At 45.3% G+C, this 26,522-nt stretch overlaps 1 protein-coding gene across 4 annotated transcripts in view; it reads left to right on the forward strand.

The window, feature by feature from the left end:
• The first annotated feature begins 467 nt into the window (after positions 1 to 467).
• The window catches only part of SMARCAL1 (SWI/SNF related, matrix associated, actin dependent regulator of chromatin, subfamily a like 1), a 66,205-nt gene continuing 40,150 nt past the window's right edge, over positions 468 to 26,522 (forward strand). Inside the window, exons 1-9 of one of the 4 annotated variants that reach the window (XM_021923966.2) lie at positions 468 to 692; positions 1,889 to 1,925; positions 2,624 to 3,478; positions 4,228 to 4,278; positions 8,260 to 8,493; positions 11,581 to 11,631; positions 16,542 to 16,728; positions 20,866 to 21,016; positions 23,476 to 23,634. In XM_021923966.2, the coding sequence (XP_021779658.2) occupies positions 2,683 to 3,478; positions 4,228 to 4,278; positions 8,260 to 8,493; positions 11,581 to 11,631; positions 16,542 to 16,728; positions 20,866 to 21,016; positions 23,476 to 23,634 (1,629 nt within the window). In that variant the 5' untranslated portion in view covers positions 468 to 692; positions 1,889 to 1,925; positions 2,624 to 2,682. Of the gene's footprint in view, positions 779 to 1,888; positions 1,926 to 2,623; positions 3,479 to 4,227; positions 4,279 to 8,259; positions 8,494 to 11,580; positions 11,632 to 16,541; positions 16,729 to 20,865; positions 21,017 to 23,475; positions 23,635 to 26,522 lie in introns of all 4 variants that reach the window. The other 3 variants (XM_031651498.1, XM_031651499.1, XM_031651500.1) reach the window with 3 other exon arrangements.

Raw genomic sequence — 26,522 nt, forward strand, 5'->3', positions numbered from 1 at the left:
ATATTATCAACTAGCTGTCTCAATTTCCCCCTCTGTAAAATGGGGACAAGAATGTGTTCCATAGGGTGTTGTGCGGTTAAATGAGGTGACTCATATTTATGCTAAACGCAGTGACTGATGACTGCAATGATGACGACGATGGCAGGCGGGCGCAGCGGGTAGGGCTTAAATTGCAAGTGTAGCAACACCAGGAATGGATGCCCCGGGGAGATACTTTTTATTAAGAGCTGCCAAGTTAGTATGGCTGTCTGGGATGCCCTCTGGAGACACGAGACTCCGGATTTGGGAACCTCAATGTCCCAGGCTTTCAGGACCTGGCGTTTGGCTAAACCTCTGGAGAACTACAACTTCCAGGGTGCACCACTTTCTCGCCGCCCGTGACGTTGCAGCTCCCGTTTCTCGCCAGGCTCCCGTCCCGAACTACAAGTCCCAGAAGACCCTGCAGCCCCGCTCGCGTTCTCGTCTTACTTTTGGACGCGAAACTGAGGCCGCGTTGCCTGCTGGGAAGTGTAGTTCAGCAGTAGCCGAGCCCTTCAGACCTGGCCGCTACAATAAGGCGGGTGAACTCGCAGCGCTTGAATACCCAGGGCCTAACCGTCCACTCGGAAGACTGGCCCCTCTCGGAAGGCTCTGGAGTCGCGCCTGGGGTCAGGGCCGGGGGCTAATGCGGCTCGCGTTCTGGGCCTCCCTGGGTGAGAAAGTGGTAGACTGGCAGGAAGGCGGCGGAGGCGGACGAGACCAATGCCAGCCTGGAGGAGGAAGTGGGCCAGTGGGAAGGGTGAATCCAAGTGGAGATCGTAGGGGTGGGAGTGGGGCGTGGCGCCCGCTTACCTTGAGGCCGGGTGAGGCGCGCCCCGAAATGCCGGGGAGGTAGAGGTCCCTGCCTAGAGAGGAAGAGGGGCGCCCATGTGGCGGGATGGATTTATGGTTTGGGGCTGATCAGTGGGTCTTATGGCCTCATCTCCCTGGTTAATGGAGACAGCTCACCAGGCCTGGGATTTGGGGAGTTTGGAGGTGCAGGAGATCCCTGGTTGGAAACTTAGGCAGTAGTGTGTTACCCAGCGAGACTGAGGGCTTCTGCTGTGCACCTCCAAAACCTTTCCCTAACCTCTTCACCCCTTCCTAACTGCTAATGGTTGAAGAAGGTGGAAGTTCTCTGGGGATAGATACTTCGTGGTGGGGGAGTGGGGAGAGGGGTTGGGTTCTGGCCAAAGGGAGCCCCAGCAGGGAAGGAAGCCTTTGAACCCTATAGCTGCCCAGAGGCCTAAGCAGTGCTACTGGAGTACCCCTACATTGTCATTCTAACCATTACACAGCATTACATTAGATGCAGGCTATTTAGTCTGAACCAAGCCAGACAAATTGGTGTCCTGCCCCCTGCTTCTAAAATACTGTAAAAATGTCTCAGCTCATAGGAAAATAAATATTCCGGGTAATTTCACGGAAAAAAATAATCATGATGCAATATGGAATGTTTACAATGTTACTACTTTATAATAAATTATGTCTCCTAAGTATGTGCCATATGGTTATGGATGAAAAAAAAATCCGAACTATATACTCTAAATTATTAATTTCAACTCTGGTTATTGATGGCTGTTAAGATTACAGATTAATTTTATTCTTTTTTTGTTTACATCTTTACGTAGCATCTTAATTTGCACAGTAAACACATAATTTTTTTTCTGCCCCTTATTTTCCCAGGAGAGTTAGTCAGTTGTCCCATGTGTTGTGTTTTGGAAATCAGGTACTAAGGCCAGCTGCTGTGGCTTGCACTGAGCCACAGGCAGACTGACTGATGTGCCAGGAATGATAAAAAGGGGTGAATGTGAGGGGAGAATTTAGTGTGCAGTCTATGGGAGGCTAATGCTTTTTTTCCTTCTTCTAGGTTGGAAAGAGACTATTTTAGCAAGTGTCACGCCATGGTATGTGGTTGGTTGGTCTATTTCAGTCTAATCTATTACGCTTTCTGGTTAAAAATGTGACCTTTCTCATTATCCTGATGGATTTAAGTTGCACTGCATAACTTTGTTAGGTTCTGATAACTCACCTGGGCTGAGCCATGGGAAGGAAAGAAATATTGCCTCTGAAATGCCTTTTTAGCTTTGGATTTGCTTTTTGCTTTTTTTTTTTTTTTTTGAGAATTTTGCTCTTGTCATCCAGGCTGGAGTGCGGTGTCATGATCTTGGCTCACTGCAACCTCTGCCTCCCAGGATCAAGCAATTCTCCTGCCTCAGCTTCCCAAGTAGCTGGGATTACAGGCATGCACCACCACGCCTGGCTAATTTTGTATTTTTAGTAGAGACAGGGTTTCACCATGTTGGCCAGGCTGGTCTCAAACTCCTGACCTCAAGTGATCTGCCTGCCTCAGCTTCCCAAAGTGCTGGGATTACAGGCATGAGCCACCATACCTGGCCTGCTTTTTGCTTTTTGATCAGGATCTTTATTTTATCATATGCTACCTACTATTTCAGTGTGTGTGCAATTATAAAAGAAACTTTAATATATCCTTTAGTTGTGCGCATTATGCATTTTCCCGGACAAAAGCTTGTTAAAATCATGGTTGGAGCATGGCAATTAATACATGTAATGTTCATTTAATTCTGCTTACTTTCTTCCACAGCTTTTGCCAATTTTTCCAATTAAAGATTGACATTCCTGCATAAGCATTTCTCTGTGAAAATGTCCTTGCCTCTTACAGAGGAGCAGAGGAAAAAGATTGAAGAGAATCGACAAAAGGCTCTGGCCCGTAGAGCCGAGAAGTTATTGGCAGAACAGCATCAGAGGACTAGCTCGGGCACCTCCATTGCTGGCAACCTATCCCAGGCCAAGCAAGGCCCATCCCAAAATTTCCCAAGGGAGTCTTGTAAGCCAGTGAGCCATGGTGTAATTTTCAAGCAACAGAATCTCAGTAGCTCATCTAATGCTGACCAAAGACCTCATGATTCCCACAGTTTTCAAGCAAAGGGAATATGGAAAAAGCCAGAAGAAATGCCTGCTGCCTGCCCAGGCCACAGCCCACGAAGTCAAATGGCTCTCGCTGGAATCTCTCCTCCCTTGGCACAAAGTCCTCCAGAGGTCCCTAAACAGCAGCTCTTGAGTTATGAGTTAGGTCAAGGTCATGCCGAGGCTTCACCTGAGATCAGGTTCACACCCTTTGCTCACCCAACTCATGAGCCTTTGGCCAAAGCAAAGAATTCCCAAGAGACACCAGCTCGTTCCTCTGGACAGCCTCCCAGGGATGCTAAGTTAGAGGCCGAGACAGCAAAAGCCTCCACCTCGGGGCAGAACATTTCTTATATCCATTCGAGCTCAGGGACAGAAGGAAGACTCCAACAGAAGTCAGGGTCCTCAGTCGAAAAAGGAGTGATCTCTCAGAAGGGAAAGTGCATAAGGAACGGCGATCGTTTCCAGGTGTTAATTGGGTACAATGCGGAACTCATTGCAGTGTTTAAGAGCCTGCCCAGCAAGAGATATGGTAATGTCTTTGTTCTTCAGGTGTTTGGTGTTTTTTTTTTTCTTATTTTTGGAGTCTCTTTTAATCTAACAGTTTCTCATAAATATTAAGAGAGTGCATTGGCACATTCTGTCCATCCAGTTGTTAAAAATTTTTCAATTTTAGCTTGTGTTTCCCTTCATAATAGTCATTCCCTCAAACAGCTGCCAAACTTGATGGTTGTCACATGGCCATCTGGAGAATGGTTGAATGTTACTGAGAAGACGCTTCCTCTGCCAGGTGCTTTATATGCATTGTAGCACTTAAGCTGAACAGCAGTTTTTTTGAAATAAGTAGATGTAATTTCAGTTTTTAAGGCGATGGAACTGGCTCAGCAAGAGTAAGTGACAGGCCCAGTTTCATTGGTCTGGAAAGGCAGCGTCAGGATGTGACCAGCTCAATTACAGCCCGGAGCCATTGCTCCTCATACTGCTTTTCCTGACCACACTATGACCTGGAGAACTTGGATTCTAGTCCTAACTCTGCCCTCAGTCCACTTAGGTGAAGTTCATAACTTCCCAGGGCCTGAGTTGGATTCCACTACATGGAATAAAAGAATTATCTATATTTACTGTTTGTCCTCTACAGAGATTTTTATAGATCAGTGGAGGCTTGCTGGTCAGCTGTTTTGAACTTGGCGTGCATTCATTGATTCATTTAGAAGACAAGCTTGTGTTGAGTGCCCAAGTACAAATTGTAACCACAGTCATCAGCTCTCTGTTTTGTTTCAGATCCTGACACCAAGACGTGGAACTTCAGCATGAATGACTATAGTGCCCTGAGTAAGTAGGCACATGGCTGTCCCTCATGGAGGGCGACCCTGGCGCTGAAAATCTTTAGAGTATCACATGTAGTCTAGCTTATGGTATGCATGGCTTTACAGGTGGTGAAAGCTTTCAGGGCACCACCCCACACTCCTTCCCACTATGTCTAGCCTAATGAAGCAGCTCTGTGGGTGAAGGCCATTGGTAATATTAACAAAAGCTAGCAGTAAATGATGCTTGCTATGCATTAGGCAATTCTAAGTCTCTTAAGCTAACTTTTATTCCTTATAATAACTTTTACAGATGGCAAAACTGAGGCCCAGGGAGGATGAGTCAGTAACACAGGGTCACATAGCCAATAAGTTGTACAACTGGGATTCAAACCCAGACAGTGTGACTTCAGACTACATGTTCCCACCAGACTATGCTGGCCCCAGCAGTGACAGGCAGCTCAGGCAGCCTGCCAGCCCCTGCTCCCAGGAAGGTAACAGTTCAGCAAACAGCACAGATCCTCAGAGTACTCTCTGTGCAGCGAACTACTCAAAAATGCAAGGAAGGGGCATTGGCCAGGCAAGTTCTAATGCAGTGTCTGGTCATAGTCAGTACCTGGTTACGTCCCTCTGTCTTCTGAGAAAACTATCATACACTGAAGTTTTTGTCACTTGATCCTGGCGCATGGAGCCTGCACACGTGTGTTAAAGCGTCAGCCATGTGTGTTTTCATCTTCCATTTATTCTACTCTTCTCCCCGACCTGCCATTTCTACACCCTCTCTTCCTCCCCCCAGCTTAAGAAGGGAAAAGATAAGGATGTATGCTTAGGCCGATTTGCAGATTTGGGGCATGAGGTAGGATGATCTGGAGGCACCAGTACAGTTTGTGGGGAGGGTGGTTTGGGCCAGTGATGGGACAGCTCCCTGTAGAATTTCCTGGTTTTCTCCTTGGCCTCTTGAAATGTGTACATTAGGCGATATCTCTTTGGTAGCTGCTAGCGTGTTCGTTTGCGAGGGCTGCCGTGACAAAGTACCACTGACTGGGTGGCTTAAACAGTAGAAGTTTGTTTTTTCACAGTCCTGGAGGCTGGAAGCCTAAGATTGGTAGGGTTGGTTTCTTCAGAGGCCTCTCTCCATGCCCTGCGGCGGCTGCCTCCTCTCTGTGTCCTTGTGTGGATTTTCCTTTGTGTGTGCAAATCCCTAGCGTCTCTCCCTTTTCTTAGAAGAACACCATTCATTGGACTGTTGCCCACCTTGGTGACCTCATTTACCTTATTAATCTTTAAAGGCCCTGTCTCCATATACAATCACATTCTGAGGTCCTGTGCTATGTGTTTAACATGAATTTCGGAGGGACACAGTTCAATCTGTAACACTGCTTGCTGCTAGCTCCGTCTAGAGAGGGCTCATTTTTTAATCCATTTGTTTGGTGTTGGAAGGGGGAGACCCAAGGCTCTGGATAAAGATTGCAGATTTTGACGCCTGGTATTCTCCTTGCTGGTGATTTTAAACCAGTGGTTTCCCTATTGCGGTTGTTTGTTTTGTCTTTTACGCTTGTTGTGATCACGGTGCCTGGTGGCTTAGATGACTCCTGCTTTTGCAGATTCATTTAGGTTTTTTGTCTGATATCATTACTTTTTTTTTTCTTTTGAGACAGAGTCTCACTCTGTCACCCAGGCTGGAGTGCAGTGGCGCAGTCTTGACTCCCTGCAACTTCTGCCTTCTGGGTTCAAGTGATTCTCCTGCCTCAGCCTCTTGAGTAGCTGGGATTTCAGGCATATACCACCACACCTGGCTATTTTTTGTATTTTTAGTAGAGATGGGGCTTCCTCCATGTTGGCCAGGCTGCTCTTGAACCCCTGACCTCAGGTGATCCACCTGCCTCAGCCTCCAAAAGTGCTGGGATTATAGGTGTGAGCCACTGTGCCTGACTACCATTGCTTTGTGTAATGCTCACATGTTTTGAAAACCATGTTTATTGAGTACAAAATTCTGCCTATATACTTCTCAATGAAGCTTACAGAAGAGAAAAAAAAAATTTCCATATAGCTTTTAGATGAATTTTTCTGATTGTTTGACTCCTCTATATCTTTACCAATGTGTTACACACTTGGCCTTTTGCCTGCTTGAAATTTCTTGCCATAATTATGGATTTGTGAATTTCTCCTTGTATTTCTAAGTTTCAGATAGGTTCATGATCGTGTGTCGTGATTGGCTTTTTATCAGTATAACATATAAAATTGTCTCTGTATCAGTCTTTCTGTCATTTTGCTTTAGGTGTATCTCTGGATTTTGCTTCATTAACCCTACCACATACTCACTGTAGAACATATTTTGACTGTGAAGAAGAAAAACTATCCCCTGTAATCTCCCCACTCAACTAACCATTATTAACATTTTGGTTTCATATCCTCCAGCCTTTTTTCTATGCATTAAAATATCAAGTTTTATATATGCATATACTTTTTATTTTGCCCTTTTAATTTAATGCTCCAGCATAAAGCATATTTATTTTACTGAATGTTAACGGTTAATTCTAAGTGATGAAAATGTGTCCATTATCATAATGGGCCATTTTGGCCTTCACAAAATGGTTTCGTGTTGTTGAATTACTTTTGTCTTTTCCAAAATTTTTAGTACAAAATAAATTTTAATAGCTATATAACATTCTGTCTTATGAATGTGTCGTACATTGCTTAAATTGTGTGTGTTTTTTTTTTTTCCTGCTTGATTTTAATTTGCTGCCTGTTTTTCCAGTTTTAAAGCTGGAGAGGAACACCTTCGTACCTAAGTTTTGGTCTGTATTTTCAATTGGTAGTTGGGATAGATTCCCAGAAGTTGAATCATTATTCTTAGAGCTCTTGCTATAGTTGCCAAATTGTTTTCCAGAAGGTTTTATTCCCAACTAGCAATATGGTTGTCTAATTGTTTCTCATCAATTTTGATAAGTAATTTTGACAAGTTTGATAAGTAAAAAAGTCTCTTATTTTTCTGATTATTTGTGAAAGTGAACATTTCTTCAAATGTTTGTAAGTCTTCTTCCTCCTGTTTTGAATTGGCTACATCTCTATCCTCTTCTTTTGTGGTCTTAGTACTTTTTCAAAGCATAAGCTCTTTTTATATTTCTTTACTCAGGGTTTTTGCCTTTCACTTCAGTGTGTGTCTGTTGACAGCTTAGTGTTATACAGTTGAATTTGTTAATTATAAAAATGCATCTGTAGTAGATGAAATAATGTTTAGAATTGTGTGTTTGTGACCTGGTGATCCTGGTCCTCACTCCTTTCTTCTCTGAGCAGTAGACAGAGTAGCGACCTAGGAGTGGGCTTAACTGGGTGATTTGTGGTGTGCTGACCTCAGTGGCTTCTCTAACACAGTGCCAGAAATTATCTAATAAGTTTATTCATCCTGGTAAGCTTCCTCTTCCCCTTGTTAATTTCTGAATTTTAAATTTTTTGATTTGAAAAATGTAGGGAGGCCAGGTACGGTGCCTCACGCCTGTAATACCAGCACTTCGGAAGGCTCAGGCGGGTAGATGGCTTGAGCTTAGGGGTTTGATACCAGCCTGGGCAACATAGCGAAGCCCTGTCTCGACAAAAAGTACGAAAGTTAACCCCATGTGGTGGTGCACGCCTGTGGTCCCAGCTACTGGGGAGTCTGAGGTGGAGGATGGTTTGAGCCAGGGAGGTTGAGGCTGCAGTAAGCCCTGATCATGGCACTGCACTCCAGCCTGGGTGACAGAGCAAGACCCTGTCTCAAAAAAAAAAAAAAAAGAAAAACTTAAGGAGATGGAAAGTTACATTCAACAAATATTGAAATTCCCAAAGCCCCAACTAGAAAACACTTTCAAGCCTTCCTAATCTAACAGTGCCTTTTCTTGCCTTCCTGCCAAACCTAGTGCCTCTTGACCATGTGCCTTCCCCACTTTCTCCCTCTTCCCTTGCCTGTGTTTCAAAGCCACATCATAGCCCTCTGCTTTATCACTTCTGTTCGATTCTTCTTCTTTGGCAGTGAAAGCAGCCCAGAGCCTCCCCACGGTCAACCTGCAGCCTCTGGAATGGGCCTATGGCAGCAGCGAGTCACCCTCCACCAGCAGTGAGGGACAGGCTGGCCTTCCATCAGCTCCATCGCTTTCCTTTGTCAAAGGGCGATGCATGCTCATATCCAGGGCCTACTTCGAGGCAGACATCGGATATTCACAGGACCTGATTGCACTTTTTAAACAGATGGATTCCAGAAGATACGGCAAGTAATTGGTCTTTGTCTGATTCCCCGAATGTGTAGTATGGTCTGTGATCTCAACATAGGGTGTTTTTCTCTACCTTGAATATTCAAAATTTACTTTCTTGGGAAAGCCTTCCCGTTCTGCTCCTCTTCCTATAGAAAGATGACACGTTAATTATTCCAGATGGTAAACATACAGTGGCGGCTGTTTTGTCATTAAGGCCTTCCAAAGAGAAGACCCATAATTTCCCCCTGGTCAATGCCTTCTTGGTGGAAGCAGGTAAATTCCTGCTTCAGCCATTTAAAACCCATCTGTTTTTATTTTGGCCTTTGCAGAGCAAAAAAACAGGTGGTTGCCATAAAAATAAATGCTTTTCCATATGCAAACTTCGTGGTTTTCAAACTTGAGCATGCAGGGAACCGCCTGCAGGGGTTGTTAAAACGCAGATCGCTGGGCCCCACTACCAGAGTTTCTGATTCTGGAACTTGAGCATGGAGCCAAAAATTTGCGTTTCTCACAAGTTCTCTGAGCTGGTGCTGCTGCTGGTGATGGTGCCATAGTTTGAAAATGCTGATAGTTCTCCTCTCGGCCTGCCCGTCAGCATCACGGGGCCACTTCAGAAACACCGATGCCTAGTTCTTATCCAGATAAGTTGATTTATTTTGTCTGAGGTGGGGCTTGGACATTGCTGTTTTGTTTGTTTGTTTCATTTTTTTTTATAATCTTCAGATGAGCCTAATTATAAGCCAGTCTTGAAATCTACTGGCCAAGGCAGAATAGTTTTGCTGTATTTTATTTATTTTTGAGACAGAGTTTCACTCGGTTGCCCAGGCTGGAGTGCAGTGGCACAATCTTGGCTCATTGCAACCTCTGCCTCCTGGGTTCAAGTGATTTTCCTGCCTCAGCCTCCTGAGTAGCAGGGACTACAGGCACCTGCCACCACACTGGGCTAATTTTTGTATTTTTAGTAGAGGCGGAGTTTCACCATGTTGGCCAGGCTGATCTCGAACTTCTCCGCCCGCCTTGGCCTCCCAAAGTGCTGGGATTAATCACAGGCGTGAGCCACCACGCCTGGTCGTTTTGCTTTATCTTTTTGTGAGGTTCTTCAAAAGCTGCCCCATCAGAATAGAGGAGAAGCAGCTATAGATTCTGGACTCCTGGGTGTCATTCTTAGCTTGGGCCACATTGTTTTTTAAAAACGATGTAGTTTTTATGGATCGGTGTTTTCCCATTCTTGAATTGGTTTAATCTTGTTCTTAATCAGGTAGAACTTAAATACTTAAAACCTCATGCCTTTGAGACCTCACATTCAAGCATCGTCCTGGAAGAAGCCTCTAGAATTGCTTGCTCAACAAGAGTTTTCATGAGGATTTTGGTTCCTTCCGGGGGAGGCTCATGCTGGTTGCTACGTCATCATCCTTAGATGGATGGAGTTTGGACTGATGAGGGCAGGCTGGTGAGCGGGGTATAGGGGAGTTGTGCAAGGCCCAGACAGGTCGTGAAATGAGCTGCTCCACAACAGCCTAGATCCTTTGCCTTTCCTGCCCCCTTGGATGTTTGGCTTCTGCTTGGGGTGGCCCGTAAAAGGCAAATACAGGCCGGGTGCAATGGCCTGTAATCCCAGCAGTTTGGGAGGCCGAGGTGGGTAGATCACCTGAGGTCACAGGAGTTTGAGACCAGCCTGGCCAACATGGTGAAACCCTGCCTACTAAAAATACAAAAACTAGCCAGGCATGGTGGTTCCAGCCTGTAATCCCAGCTACTTGGGAGGCTGAGGCGGGAGAATCGCTTGAGTCTGGGACGCAGAGGTTGCAGTGAACCAAGATCGTACCACTGCACTCCAGCCTGGGCTACAATCTCAATAAAAGATAAAAAAAGGCAAATACAGTGATGTGTGTCTGTCACCGGCCTGTGAGATCACACTCCTGACATGGTCTGCATTCTGGGAGTGGGTACCATGAAAGTATTGATACTGATACTGCTCACACCCGGATGTCCAAAAACCATGATTGGTTCCTTTGCCTCAGCTGTTGTTCACAACGTTTCCTGATTGCTGCTGTGCCACTGTGAGAATCAAGTTGTCAGGAAGGGCCTTCCTCTTCTAGTTCTGCATTTAAGATTAGTCTGTCTGCTTTGTTCCTTCCATCAGGTTGTACCTGGACGACCTTGCTTTTTCCTGAAACTGACTCACTGTGTCCAAGATGCCTCTGTCTGACCACCTTGCTTTTGAAGGAACCATACAGTGAAGAATGAACTTTCGCTGCCCAGATAGCATTTACCGAGACCAAGCGTCCTTGATTTTTCAAAAGATAGATTAGTAGAGAAATTCCTCTATTTAAATAATGAGCCACCATTGGGTAGAAAGATGCTCACCTTTTTAGTTGATAATGTGTATAATTTATACTACACTATGCTAATTAGCAGATGATGTAATAATCACACTAACAATAATTCATAATAACTGGATTTTTAGGGTGCTCATTGTTTTCCAGTCATACTTTTATAAGCATTTTACTTTAATTTCACATAATCCTCACAGTAAGCAGTGAGGTAGGGGCTGTGGTATCTTTATTTTTCAGATATGGAAACTGAGGGAGAGGTGTTACAGTGAATTGCCCAAGGTGACATAGCTAGCAAGAGGCAGAGCTGAAATGGAAACTTCGGCAGTTTGACCACTCTGACCACATGCAGCTTCTTTCCCATGTGTAAAATGGAGTTAACAACAGCCCACTTGGGAGGGTAGATGAGATGGTGCCACTGAGTGTTGGCACAGTGCCGGGCTGAACATGAATGCTGCTTAGGTGTGAGCTACAGTTATCACCCCTGTCACTCAGGGCATTTCTGACCTGCTAGACCCTCCCCAGCTGTGTATCCTGTGGCACCTTTTGTCACAACCCTTACAACCCAGTGTTGCCAGCATCTCTGCCTCTCTTTCCTCCCAGTATATTGGGGAAGCCTCCAGGGAAAGTACTCTCCTAACTTCTCTATCCACAGTGCTAGGTACAGGACCAGCTGCCACATTGTCTTTAAGCTTAATGGAAGTTTATGAAGCCACGTAGCAGGAGGACAGGGTGTCTTATTTGCTTATTTATTTCTTGTCATTGCAGATGTCAAGACCAGGAAGTGGAGCTTTCTCTTGGAAGAGCACAGTAAACTAAGTGAGAAGCCTTCCTTACTTGTTTTATATCATGCTTTGTTAAGCTTTAATAATTCACCTTAAATTTGATGTATTTTCGAAGAATCTTCTCCTTCGTTTGCTCTGGTGGGATGCTTGAGTACAGGGTAAGTAACGGTGAGGATGCAGCCTTGTCCACATCCACTGAGACGGTGGCTTTATGACAGCCCAGACAAATGCCAGGCCTCTTTTGCCATAAGGGTGAGGTGGCAGTAGTGAAATTTCCCAGGCCTGGGAAACCTTCCTGCTGTCATGGAAGTGCTAGAAGCATGGGTACATAGACTTTAGGAATTAGAAGTGAGCTAGGATTGCTTAGCTTAGGTGGAAGTGACCATAGATTACTTCTGAGAATAGGCTCTCAGTGTACTTCTAAAACTGGATGGGATGATCAAGAGAGATAGGAGAGTCTCACTAGGAATGGACTTCCTAATAGAGTTCTGTCTGAGGCAGAAGTCAAGGCCAGGGACTTCTGCATTGTAACAAGCACTTTACAGACTGACCAAGGCAAGGGGTATGTGTACAGACAGCATAAGTGCAAGAAGAAGAAGCCAGTTTGGGCTTATCATTTTTCTTCTCTGTGTTTTGCTTAGATAGGGCAATAAATTCTAATATGCCTGGAAAAAGGAAATATGGTCATATCTCAGACTGTACCAGAATACTAGTCCCTGATCTATCTGGCTGTAACAATTCTGCATTGGGTTTGCAGCTAGCATAGCTTATGTTCCTCTACTTTACTCCCAATCCTGACGGCCTACTGGGCCTCCTAAACCAAGGAAGGAGTCATCTGTGGGTACCAATCAGGCCAGGACAGACACGAACCAACCCTGGGAGCTCTGAGTCATTGGCCATCTTGCCTGGCAGGCTAGGGCTTCAATGTGAGGGAAAAACTGGGTTCCTTCCTTTTGTCTCCTTTTTATGTGACTTACTGTGTGACACTGGGTAAATAATTAAACATTTTGGGTCCCATTGTCCCTTTAGTAAAAAAAAAGAGGTGGTCTTTAATCTCTATCTGCTCTCCTGACATAGGAATTAAATATAAAGGAAGAGCCTTTGGTTCCTTGAGCAAAACTTGCTATGAACTGCACAATTAGGTTTGAATATGAGATGATAACTTAATAAGTGCTGGCTGAAGCAGAAAGGATGGCTCGTGTTGATCTTGAGACTCTCTGGCTGCTACTATTTGGAACTTGTGATTTAGAGGGAATTATTTGGCAAAAGCTGAATTTTTTTTCTTTTTGAGACAGCGTCTCACTGTCACCCAGGCTGGAGTGCAGTGGCACAGTTTCAACTCACTGCAACCTCTGCCTCCCAGGCTCAAGCGATTGTTGTGCCTCAGCCTCCCAAGTAGCTGTTACACAGAATCCTTTTGGTGCCACTTTGCCAGCTGGGCTTGCCGCTGGGCTTGCTCTGCCCGCTCAGCTCACGCTACTAGTCCAGATTCCACACTCACTGAGGGCAAGCTAGGCATGGAGCAGTGGAGGGTGTGTGAGCAAGTGAGTGTATGGTCTGGCCATGGCACACAGCCAGGTGCACCAGTTGCTGCACCGGAGCGGGCAGCTCCAAACTGTGGCACGGGTACTAGCTCCATGTGAGGCTGCAGCTGGACTAGGCATACCACAAGCTGCTTCTGCCTTGGGCACCAGCATCTGGATGATGGGAATATGCTGGCGCCCAAAAACTTAAAGATACCAGCACCCGTGGAGCCCCAAGGGGGTGTTACAGCATGTTACAGCTCTGGCTTAGGGAGTCCCAAGGTGTGGGCCCCCAGAAAGGTTGCCGCTCTTCACTCCTGTGGTCTGGCAAACAGGAGCACATCACTGCCTGCAGCTTGGCGAGCAGACTAGGAACGTGTTATAGCCCTTTTCTCACCTGCCATTTAGCGGGTCCCAGATTCTTGCCCTGCATCCAAGAAGAATGAGGTTACATGAACAACTGGAGAGTGAGCAAGGCAGAGAAGGGTTTTATTGATCAACAGAACAGCTTTCAGTGGAAAGGGGACCCAAAGTGGGTAATCCCAACGTGTGGCTGAGTCCAGGGTTTTTATGGGCTCAGAATGGGGGCATGTTTGCTGATTCGTCCATGGGCAGGCCTGGAAAAAGCACCATTCAGTTGGCTAAAAGGCACTAAGGAAGTTCTCACTCTGGGTTGTGGACTCCACCTAGAACTGGCAGCCCGGTTTTCAGGTTTTAGTCTGTCTTCAACTTGAAGGTTGGGTTTCACTGTGGACCCACCCCTGTCTGCCTATGAAGTTGTCTGCCTCCTGCTGTTATCAGCTGGAATTGTAGGTGCATATCCGCATGCTTGGCTAATTTTTGTATTTTTAGTAGAGATGGAGATTCGCCATGTTGGCCAGGCTGGTCTTGAACTCCCGGCCTCAAGTGATCCTCCCACCTTGGCCTCCCAAAGTGGTGGGATTACAGGCCTGAGCCACCATGCCTGGCTGCAAAAGCTGAATTGTTGATGAGAAATAGGAGTGAGTTCTTTCCTTCTCGCCTTTGTCTTTAAACCAGGAAACACAAATATGTTAGCTATAAAGTCTTGACTTACGGAACAACAAAAAGCAGGACACTTACAGCATTAGTAGATAAATGTAGTGTTGAAAAACCATGACTTGTGACTCACATAGCATTGTAGAGTGGTTCCTGATCTTTTGCAGACAACACACTCCTTGAAATACCTGATGAAAATAATGGATTCTTCACCCAGAAAAGAAATGCACATAATGGCCACAAATAAGATTTTGCACTTGATGAAAATGATTTCATGGATCCTGAGTGAAGATTCTAGATTTAGAGTTTTTACCTGCTATCTCATCACGACAGTGTCTCACGGAAGATAAGACTGATCTTCCTATTTCGTAGACTGAGAGAAGGTTGGGCCCAGAGAAAGGAAACAGTGGCTTTTCTTACTGGGAGCATTGCAAGGTCACAGTAAAGTCAGTGACAGAAATAAGACTAGAATTGCCATCTGCCTTTGTAACATGACCCATTATAAAATTTAGAAGCTAGCTATACTAAGAAGCTGGGGAGGGAAAGCGGTGAGAATAGAGCCCAGTTCCAATTTAGTTCCAATTTCTTTGCCAGTACTGTGAACCTGGGGAATGCCCACCTCTCTCCTCACCCCATGCTCTCCTTCCTCATGAGTGAAATTAGATGGTTGACCCTGAGCTAGTGAACGTGTGCCTAGGAAACTAATGAAGAAATGACAATAAGACCTGCGTACGTGCATGCTCATGGGTGAAGCAGTGGGAGTTATTTTCTCTAGTAAGGAGAATCTAAGCTTTCCTCCTCCCTCTTTTCTAAGTGACTCAGGCCTTTTGCCCCCAGTGAAATTGGCATAAGGCCTTTTGTTTTCCCCTTGCTGTCAGTCCAGAAGGGTTCTCAACAGTCTTGTCTTGTCAGCTGCTATTTGAAAACATTAGCATCTCTGCTATGTGGCTAGTAGCATTCTGCCAAAGAGCTATTTTACAGAAATGACTTCTAGATGACTCACGAAGCCAGACAGCACGTCTGTCATCTCCCAGTACCAGGGAAAGGACAGTAGAGACAGTTGTTGTCAGGGAATGGTGGCTTTCTCAGAAACACCGAGATGGCTGAACTAGCAGCATCGGATTTTGGAAACGGTAGTTGGTAGGAGACAGAGTAGATGTTGGTTTTATTCCTCTTAAATGGCTGAAGGAACATAATGCCTACAGAGCACTGCATTTTCTATCAGCCAGTTCATCAGCCCTTTCGTAACTTTCATCAGGTATTTGAGTTCTGAAGATCACTAGAATTAAAATGAAAATGGTTTTTCTGAAAGCACATGGAGTGCTCAGCCTCCTGAAGTGTGCAGAAATCAGCATGCTAAGATTTAATTTGGAGGTATAAAATGTATTTGTGCATCAATATGGACAGTCTATTCTGTATTAAAGCCTTCAACCTTACCTAATTTCCTCTCATGGTGATTCTTTTCGTGGAAACTGTTTCCAGAAATAACTGGTACTTATATTTAGTGGAGGAGAGAAATGGACTTAAATACATTGAAATACAAAGCAGTTGGAGGTAGCAGTAGATGGCTCAGCCCTGCACGTTCACATCAGCATTTACGGTGGTAACCGATTGATGGTTGTGGCAAAAGACTTTTGGAATCGGTTGTGAGGGTATTAAGAAAACACGATCACACATGACCATGTGAACTAGAGAACCAGCCTTAGAATTCCAAATAAGATTGGATAGAAGTAAAATAATACCCAGTTTCTCTTTGTAGTTTCCTTTACTGGATACCGGAGGACAATTAGCCTCTTGGTGGGTCACTCTCACTCCCAGGGTGCCCTTGAAAGGGTAAAGGATAAAGAGCAATTGACGATCTGTAAATAATGACTACTCTTCTGATTAGATTTTTCAAAGGAAAATGATAAAAGGGAAGAACATCCTGAAAGTGACAGCCCGCAGGACAGCAGGCTGTGGTTAGTGATTTAACGGTAATTCCACTGCCAGAGGTCTCTAGGTCCGTCATTTTTTTCTATGCATTTTTAATTTGTAATTCAGCCTCCTTCTCTCAAGAATTATGTGTTTTTTTAATCTCTCTGGTTTATTCTTTTTCTGTTTCTCTGTTGAATAAAGGTTTTTTTTTTTTTTTCCTCGTTTTTGAAGTTTAAAATCAGGTGAGACTGCATTCTTTCAGAAAGCAAGGTCAGTGCAATTCATTTGCTTTCATTTCCATGTAGATTCCAAGTAATTTATTTTTCCCATTTGGGTTAATGATCCTGACTAGGAGAGATTTCTCCACCCATTATATAGGGACCTAGGACCAGCATCACTGGAAGGAAATATTTATATCCCAAAGCTTCTCTTTCTCCAAATCTTTTGGGCATGAACACTCCAGCTCATATGCTTCTGTTCTTCTTTCCAGTTGCAAAGGTGCGCTGCCTCCCACAAGTTCAGCTGGATCCTCTGCCCACGACTCTCACCCTGGCGTTTGCTTCTCAGCTCAAGAAGACATCTCTTAGTCTCACGCCAGATGTCCCAGAGGCAGACCTTTCTGAAGTGGACCCCAAGCTCGTGTCTAATCTGATGCCCTTTCAGAGAGCTGGAGTCAAGTAGGTTCTTGAGCTTCCTCTCTCTTCCTCTCTTGCTCGAATTTCACTACTCACCACAGACCACATTCAGATGCTTCCTGTTTTATGAACTTTTATTTTCCACGGATAGATGAAAATTTAGAAGAGTGTAGGCATTAAACAGCCAGGTGTGCTGTTACCAAAGCCTTATTGTAACCATTGATTTCAAATTCCATGGGTTAATCAAGACTCGGAATTACAGGTATGCAGAAACCCAATTCAAACTAGCTTAAGGAAAGAGATTTCTCAGTGCCTGTAAGAGAAAATCCAGCATCTTTAAAGATCTCATCAGGCTGCTGTCCTCTCTCAGATCTGCTTTCTGTTTGTTTGCTCTGTTCCCAAGCAGGTGCTCCTCAAGTGTGGCAGCTCGGGCAGCCAGGGGCTTCCAGCTTGCATTCTCAGCTTAGCAACACACAGAAGCACCTTTTTCCTAATTGGGCTAACACTGCAATGGCTTAAGTCTGGTACCAACGTTGGAGCCAGTCATTGTGGCCTTGGAGGCTTGAGGTCTTGTTGATTAGACTTGGTGATAGGCCCATCCCTAGAACCAGAGGGTAAGACCTGCCCAGCTAAATTACTTGGATTGAAAGTGGGAGGTAGCAGTTCTCCAAAAGAAAGTCAAGGTGCTCTTATTAGAGGAAGAAAAAAGGTAAACCTACATCTTGATCTTTCCTTTTTTTCCAGAGTTACTTGGGAGAAGCAAAATGCCAGATTTGAAATAGACTTCTCTTAAAAATTTGGGAGTTCAAGGAGAAGAAAGAGGAAGTCTTGATAGTCTGTCTAGAAATAAGAAGCTGTTATTAGACAGTGTAGTTGGACATAGAGCCCTGTGCAAGGGAAGGAACCTAAATCATCAATGGCACTGACACACCGCGACAGCCTGCCTGCTTGAAGCCTGATTGTGGTATTTTGGTGAAAGCTTGGCTACCGTCTCTGGCAGGATTTGGGTCTCGGTGTGCTGTTTGGGCACAATGCACTTTATTACATTACCTGGCCCAGCCCTTCCCCCTAATTCTTTTCTTCCTTTCCTTCCATCTCTCTTAAATAGCACACTCTGCAAAACGTCCTCTGGCATTGCCATTCCAATCCTTCAGCTGGTGAGATGTCCTTTGGGCCTTGTTTTAACCGGGCTCAGGGTGGTTTTTTCCTTTCATCTTTCTTCCTCTAGGCTCTTTATTAAAGCTGCAGTAGAGGTTGCCCAGCCCCACCCCCTGGGCAGCCCCTGCCTTCAGCATCCAAGTTCTTCGTGGCACTGTTAGCCATCCTTGGGCCCACGTGGTGGGTGCTGGTCTTACCCGTTACCCCATTATCCATGAGAGAGGCTCTGTGTGTGAGGCGCCCCAGGGCAGATCTGTTTCTCCCTCTGTGGCTCTAAAGCTGCTAACAGTACTTGTAATCTTTCTTCAGAATTTTCTAAATAAACTCAGATTTTAACTTTCATACTCTGAAGAGGTGGGGGCTTGGCATTGGAGGAGGAGGGCTGTCAATTCCGTGTTTTGTTGTCTTTAATGCAAGAACTACAATTGAAAACACCCTTTAATTTATAAAGCAAAATCTCTTAGAAATGTCAGCATCTTCTAATATCCAAGTCAGCCTCTTCAGCAGGTGAATGAGTTGAGGCTCAGAAAGACAGTCAGTTGCCTAAAGTTATTCAGCTGCCAAAAGTGGAACTGGGGCTTAAATCTGTGTTTTCTGATTGATTAATTTCTGAGTATGGCATTTTTTTCTATTTCTTTTTTTTTTTCAATTTTGGCATGTGTTTAATTTTGCATATTTGTAGTTACAATCATGTTGCCTTATAGACATAACATAAAAAAATCAATGTCTCTATTCAATAAATCATAAAAATAGTAATAATATAAATACTACAATTCAAATTTTAAAAACATAAATTGTAAACAGGACTCCAGAAAATTTTTTCTATTATATTCAACTATCCTGTGGAGGATGACATTTAATTATGTTATTGTTCCTCTGTTATCCAGGCTTTTTCTGTCTTTGTTGTCACTTTTTGGCCACTTTGTTCCTTAGTTGGGCTCCCTCTAGGCAGGGGAAAAAGGAGAGAAAGAATGTGAAATTCAGGGGGTCCATTCTGCTCTAAGGATGTGGATAGACCAAACTTCTGGAAATTATAGATGGTAAAGATGAGGAGGCTGAAACAAAAGACGCTCAAAGGGCGTGGGGCTCTCCATGGATTCCGTTGCTTAGGTACTGCCTGTCCTCGCTGGCCACCAATTTTGTAAATCAGAAAGTGAGGTAGAAAATACATCTTTTCACACCTGCCCTCCCCCCATCTGTCTGTGTTGTGGGTTGATCCCAGAAATGGTCCAGAAGATTTCATAGAGGTGGGTGTACAGGGAGGAGGCTGTGCCTGTTCTGGAGAGGTGAGGCAGCCCACCGCTCGGCTCCGTTCCTCCCCAGTGGAGGGTGAGGCCGCCAAAGCAGGGCTTTGGGAAGGGCTGCCTCCTCTCCCAGGCAGGGGCCCGCTCAGGCTGCAGGGAGAACAGAAGGGTGCCATGCCGTGATGCCTGTTGTCTCCACACTCTACTGGCCTCGGGCTGCCTGGGGATTTGCTGCCCAGTTTTCCATCTTTGGAAACGGTGTTTCCAGGCAATTCAGAAAGGGCAAGTGTAGCCTAGACTTCTTGTCAGCCCTGCTAGCTGCTGATTAGAAGAGGTGACATTCTCTGTTTTCACTGTGTGAGAAGGAAAGAGAAAGAGCTATCCCAGCGGCTTATTATCAGGATTCTGAGCAAATGATCTCCTTTTCAGAGATTAGATGAAAGAAGACTAGTATTTGGCACAGAGGACCAGACATCTGGCACTTGGGATCCTTTTAGCTTTTCACTGTTTCATCATGCGACACGAGCAAGTCATTTTTACTGTTTGTGTTTTGATTCTTTTTCTTTTTGTGGAATAGTAGTTATGATAGAAGCACTTCCTTAACGCTTATGATGTTTCCAAGCACTGTTTTCAGTATTAGCTTTATTAACCCTCCCACAGCTTCATGAGATAGGTACTGTTATTACTCCCTTCTTACTGCTGAGGGGGCTGAGGTATAGGGAGGTTAAATCATGGGCATGAAGGTATACAGCTGCTGAGTGATGGAATTGGGACTCCAACCCCAGCCAGTCTGGCTCCGAAATAGTGGAATACACCTTTATTCATAAACTATTAGCAAGGGATGCTGCACTTACGGGCTTTAGGGTCCTGGAGGCTGCCATAATGAAAAACTCGATGCTGAGGTCGGTGCTCGCTTTTGGCCAAGCACCCTTCCTCCGATCCTTTTCTCTACCTCTCTTCTCGTTACCAGCATCTTCTGTCTTTGCCAGCCCCTTTCTCTGCCTTTATGCATACTGAATGCTCTCTGATCTTCAGAAAGCCTTCTTTTCACCCACCAGCCCTTCTTTCCTTCCTTCCTTTCTTTTTTTTTTTTTTTTTGAGATGGAGTTTCGCTTTTGTTGTCCAGGCTGGAGTACAATGGTGCAATCTTGGCTCACTGCAATCTCTGCCTCCCAGGTTCAAGCGATTCTCATGTCCCAGCCTCCCGAGTAGCTGGGATTACAGGCATGTGCCTGTAGAGATGGCGTTTCACCATGTTGGTCAGGCTGGTGTTAAACTCCTGGCCTCAGGTGATCCGCCCACCTCGGCCTCTCAAAGTGCTGGGATTACAGGCCTGAGCCACCGCGCCTGACCCTTTCCTTCCTTTCAAGGCAGACTCTGGAGTGAGTAAGCATGCCCTCCTCAGTGCTAGTCCTGGACTCCCATCGCCCTCCTCCACATACGTCCCCTGGGTCCTGCCTACAGTGGGCTGAGGTGACTCCTCCCTGGAAACTTCCTTCCTTGGCCTCCACGACCTAATCATCTTCCAGATCTTCTCCCTACCTTTCGACCACATTCCACATTTTTCCTTTTTAGACTTTCTCTCTCTCTCTCTCTTTTTTATTCTGTTCCCTATTTGGCCCATGCTCCTTCCCTTCTGGGGAGCAAGTCTGGTGGTGGGCTGGGCCTGGGCTGGCCAGTGCGGTGGCCTTCACCCGGCAGTGCTGACCCACCGGACGTGAGGGCAGATGAACTCGTGCCCCGGGAAACATGCCGTCCTCACCTTGTCTGCCTTCAGTTTTGCCATAGCCAAAGGAGGCCGCCTGCTGCTCGCTGACGACATGGGCCTGGGGAAGACCATCCAAGCCATCTGCATCGCAGCCTTTTACCGGAAGGAGTGGCCTCTCCTGGTGGTGGTGCCATCCTCCGTGCGCTTCACTTGGGAGCAGGTTAATGCTCTTCAAATTGCAGTTTTCACAGAGAAGGTTTTCTTCAGTGTTAGAGTCATAAAATAATGGTTTGCGGACAGGGCCTAGGGATCTTTAAGGATCCTGTCTCAAGTAAAGGCAAAGGCAGGAAGAGAGATGAGATGCCACCTGAGGGCAGGCTGGGGGTTTTCTGGATTAGAATCAGGTTACACCTTGAGGGAAGAAAGCCGAGGAGAAACCGGCTTAGAGACTTGTGTTCATCTGTCAGCAGGCACTTCTGGGACCTCTGTGCCCTGCTCATAATACTTTTCATCTGTACCACACTTAGTTTTCTTTATTTTTCTCGTTTATTGTTTTTTTAAATTTTTATTTATTTTGAAACTGGATTATGAGACTGGCTAGTTTTTGTACTTTTTGTAAAGATGAGGTTTTGCCATGTTGCCCAGGCTGGTTCCCGAACTCCTGGGTTCAAGTGATCCACCTGTCTTGGCCTCCCAAAGTGCTGGGATTATAGGCGTGAGCCACTGTGCCCGGCCCACACTTAATTTTTAAAATATTTTTACCTCCTATGTTTTCCTCAATCCTGTGACAGTCCTGTGCGGTGGGTACAATAGATAGTAACCCTATTTATAGACGAGAAAACGGAATCTCAGAGGTTAAGCTCCGTGCTTCCTGTTAATGAGGAGCCCTGCCGGGTCTTGTGGCATCTCCTGACTGCCCAACTCAGGGATTTTGCACTCTGTCGAGCGGGCAGTGAGTGGGATGTTCACCGTCTGCCCGGTAACTTTATGGATGCAGAGCCTGGCAAGAACACTGTATCACTCACCCTTGAGCTTTTTCTACTGTAAATCCAGGAATCAGTGGTTGGTTTTGTGAAATGAATAAAAAGTCCGTGAACAAACTTAGTGAAGAAGGAAGACCTAGTCTATCGTCCACAGCTTTTTCTAACTTTATGCCACTGACGTCAGCCTGGGGCTTCTTCCTGAGGCCTCCATGAGCCTCTCGTGCAGAGGAGGCAGCTCCTCCTGCTGCCGGTCAGCCCAAGGCCCAGACGTTCTGACCGAAGAGATGGCAAAAAAAACAAAACAAAAAAAAGAAAAACTAAAAAATGTGCACCTCGTTTTTTTTCTGTCTCAGTGATCTGAATTCTTTTTTTTAATTTTAATTTTTAATTTTTTTTTTTAATGAGACAGAGTCTCATTATGTTGCCCAGGCTGGTCTTGAACTTTTGAGGTCAGTGATCCTTCTGTCTTGGCCTCCCAAGTCTTGTGATATGAATTCTGCCAGTGCCTGTAGAAAGTAATCTTCAGTACATATTTTGTGTGTGTTAGGTTCCCACAGCACCCTCAGAAATTCTAGGAAGAGTCAGCCAGATGGTGACCAGCCTGAGGTTAGAGAAAAGGCCAGCCCTCCTTGTATCGAACAATGTCAGCCCAGGTGGTGCAGGTGAGCACCCAGATGCCTGGGTGGGTTTGGCTAGAGATGCTCAGATTGCCAGAGAGAGAAGGTGGATTTGTAGGAATATTGACATAAATAGTTTCATCATCATCAATAAACGTTTATGATTTGCCTTCAGTATACCAGGCTCTGCTAAGTCCTTCATAAAATTCCTCTTAAAAAGAGTCGTATTCTTTCCCTGCAGAAACTTACCATCTAGTTAGAGATCTTAGAGATGAAACCCAGACACCATGAAGTGACTGCTGACAGGCAGGGAGATAGCCAGGCATGGTGGTTCACGGCTGTAGTCTCAGCAACTTGGGAAGCTGAGGCAGGAGGACGCTTGAGGCCACTAGTTCAAGACCAGTCTGAGCAACATACTGAGACCCATCTCTTTAAAAAAAAGAAGAAAGAAAGAAATTAGCCAATCATGGTGGTGTGCACCTGTAGTCCCAGCAACTTGGGAGGCTGAGGCAGGAGGATCACTTGAACCTAGGAGTTTGAGGCTGCAGTAAGCTGTGATGGTGCCACTGTACTCCAGCCTGGGCAACAAAGTGAGACCAACACAACTCTTTTGAGACCCGAATTTTCGCTCTTGTTGCCCAGGCTGGAGTGCAATGGTGCGATCTCGGCTCACCACAACCTCCGCCTCCCAGGTTCAAGCGATTCTCCTGCCTCAGCCTCCCAAGTAGCTGGGATTACAGGCATGCACCACCATGCCCAGCTAATTTTGTATTTTTAGTAGAGACAGGGTTTCTCCATGTTGGTCAGACTGGTCTCAAACTCCTGATCTCAGGTGATCCGCCCTCCTCGGCCTCCCCAGGTGCTGGGACTACAGGCATGAGCGACCACGCCCAGCTCCCCCAACTCTTAAAAAAAAAACAAAACAAGGAGTGTCCTGTCAGTGGCAAGTGAAGGGGTGCGGGTGGGTGAGAGGAAGGTAGAGGTGATGGCTGTTCATGGCCATGAGACTGCTGCTGTCACAACCAACAGCTGCTGTGCTGGGTGTTCATTGTAGCTTTATTCCCTCCTGTCATCCACAGGCCTTCCTTCGCTGGCTACCGTCTCTGAGCCCAGACTGCATCAACGTCGTGGTGACTGGGAAGGACCGCCTGACAGCTGGCCTGATCAACATTGTCAGCTTTGACCTTCTTAGCAAGTTGGAAAAACAGCTAAAAACCCCTTTTAAAGTTGTCATCATTGTAAGAAACTTGGCAAAGTCTTTAAGTACTTCATCTCTCTGGAAACTTTCTTTGTAAAAGCTCTGAGAACTTTCATGTCTATAATCTCCTTGAGCCCCATTTAGTTTCTAGAAGAATAGAAATCACTGTCTTTATTTTGTGAGGAACTGGAAATTCATTCCCTTCAAATAGCCATTCTCAACTCTGGCTGCATACTAGAATCTCGTAGGGAGCTTTTTTTGAAATTGTGATTTAATTAGTCTTTGCTGGGGATTTCTAGCTCATCTCTTTCCCAGCATGAGTCATGGATGGAGGCCATGATGTGAACCCCAGGCCACCTGGGGCTCTGGGGACTACAACCTAGACGGCAAGGGGGTGTGCCCACATCTGGTGCCATCTTACTCAAACAATTGAGTTTTCTTCCAGCCAATGTGAAGATACACCCCCACCCCACAAAAGCACTTTTTACTCTAATTGTTTTTTGGGGGCTTTTTGTTTTTTTTTTTTTGGAGACAGAGTTTTACTCTTGTCACCCAGGCTGGAGTGCAGTGTCACGATCTCAGCTCACTGCAACCTCCGCCTCCTGGGTTTAAGCAATTCTCCTGCCTCAGCTCCCCGAGTGGCTGGGATTTTAGGCACCCGCCACCACGCCCAGCTAATTTTTGTATTTTTAGTACAGACAGGATTTCACCATGTTGGCCAAGCTAGTCTCGAACTCCTGACCTCAGGTGATCCACCCACCTTGGCCTCCCAAGGTACTGGGATTACAGGCGTGAGCCACCTCACCTGGCCTCTAATTGTTTTTTAAAGAAGGTCTTACTGGACCCGCTTCCAGATTTGACAACGTATCTTTCAATTACACACAGGCTTTCCGACTTTTAACTCCTTACATACTTCCTAAGGATCTCTAGACAGATTTGGTACCCAGCCATCTCTGTCAGTACTCAGTGTATTTACATAGCTCACACAAATATTGTGGGAGCTTAGAGAAAGGAAGGAGAAGATACCGTTACTGACCTCAGGGGATCTATTATTATGTTTTGGACATGAGAACCACACTGTATTCTTAGCATAAGCAAACTTGAGCATTGATAGTTTTGCAAAATGATAGAGGTAATGAGTCTTTGGGGGAGTCATTTCTGGTTTGGCACAAATTCAAGTGTGGCTTGGAAAAGATGTCAGCATTGCTGGGCGCGGTGGCTCAAGCTTGTAATCCCAGCACTTTGGGAGGCCAAGACGGGCGGATCACGAGGTCAGGAGATCGAGACCATCCTGGCTAACACGGTGAAACCCCATCTCTACTAAAAAATACAAAAAACTAGCTGGGCAAGGTGGTGGGCGCCTGTAGTCCCAGCTACTCGGGAGGCTGAGGCAGGAGAATGGCATAAACCCGGGAGGCGGAGCTTGCAGTGAGCTGAGATCTGGCCACTGCACTCCAGCCTGAGCAACAGAGCGAGACTCCATCTCAAAAAAAAAAAAAAGAAAAAAGAAAAAGAAAAGATGTCAGCTGTCAGCATACATGTGAAATGAAAACATTATAAGAAGTTTTCCAGGATGATGGGGATGGCTCTAGAGTGTGTGGGAAGAATAATGCTTTCAATTCTTGACTGTTGCCTTGTGTTAGCTGCTGACATATAATCATCTATTTTCCCAGTGGTCCCTGAACAGGCTTTATCTTTTATCCTTGTGAATTATCCATTTCACAGCTGATGAAACTGGCAATGAGAGTGGGTACATAAATTTGCCCATAGGCACGAAGCTAGCAAGTTGGAGGTTATTGATTAAAGCTGGGTTGCGTCTGCCTTCAGAATTCATGTTCTCTTTCTGGCCCATCACTTAACCTGCCGTGTGATTTTTTGGCAAGCCACTTACCACCATTGTTGGTTTGTTCTTCAGTTAAGTAAGAGCTCTGTCCTCTTGCTTTCAGAGAAATGTTGTAGGAAAGAACAGAGTGATGGCTCTGAAGTGTCACACTTCTCAGAAGAGGCTTCGGTTTCCAGCCATTCTTTGTGATTTGTTCCAGTACTGGCACATTTTTGCCTGTTGGTTGAAAGGGCCCATTCTCTTCCATATCTTCTGTACTCTCTGTGTTTTTTCTCCACAAATACCTTTTTCTTGACTGTAATGAGGCCTCATCATCAGAAAGGCATATGACTATAGCACTCCAGCTTTCTGGACAAGATACTTTGTCTTAACATTTTGAGGGTTATTTCACACTCCCCTCTATTGTGCTTTTGTGGCCCTATTTGCTCGTGATAGCTGAAATGGAATTTCTTATAGATCATCTTTAAGGACAGAGTTGGGATCTCAGTGGTATCCCAGCTATAGGAAGGCTGATAGCATTGAGTGCTTACTGAGTGGCAGGGCTGTGCTAAGGACTTTACATGTGTTAGCTCATTTAAGACTCACAGGAACCTAATACATAAGGAACTATGGTACCCATTTTACAAATAGCAAAACTGGCACTGCAGAGAGGTAGTTGTTTACAGTCACACAGCAAGGAATTTGACTGTACCAAACTAGAAAATTTCCACTCAAATACTCATGTATTAGTTACTCATTTGGCTTTAGAAAATATGATCAACTGTATATTTGCTTATGCAACAAAAAGAAAAAAAAGAATAAAGAAAAACAAACTATGTATAAACATATATATATGTATTTTCTTATGCACCAGTGCAGAGTGGTTAATCAGACTTCATGTTCTAAACATAGCAGTTCCTTGAGGATGGGAATCACATCATCTTCTTTCCATTTCTCAGTTTCCCCAGCGTTTTGTTTACACTCACCTCAGTACTAATAATATAGCCTGATCGCTTGTCAGTGTGTCTGGCATCCTTCCTGCACCCTGAGCCCCTGAGAGCAGGGGCTGGACACCCCAGAGCTTTGCATCAGTGCAGGGCCCACTA

The sequence above is a fragment of the Papio anubis genome, chromosome 10 (assembly GCF_008728515.1).
Source record: "Papio anubis isolate 15944 chromosome 10, Panubis1.0, whole genome shotgun sequence".
In the NCBI taxonomy this organism is placed as follows: Eukaryota; Metazoa; Chordata; class Mammalia; order Primates; family Cercopithecidae; genus Papio; species Papio anubis.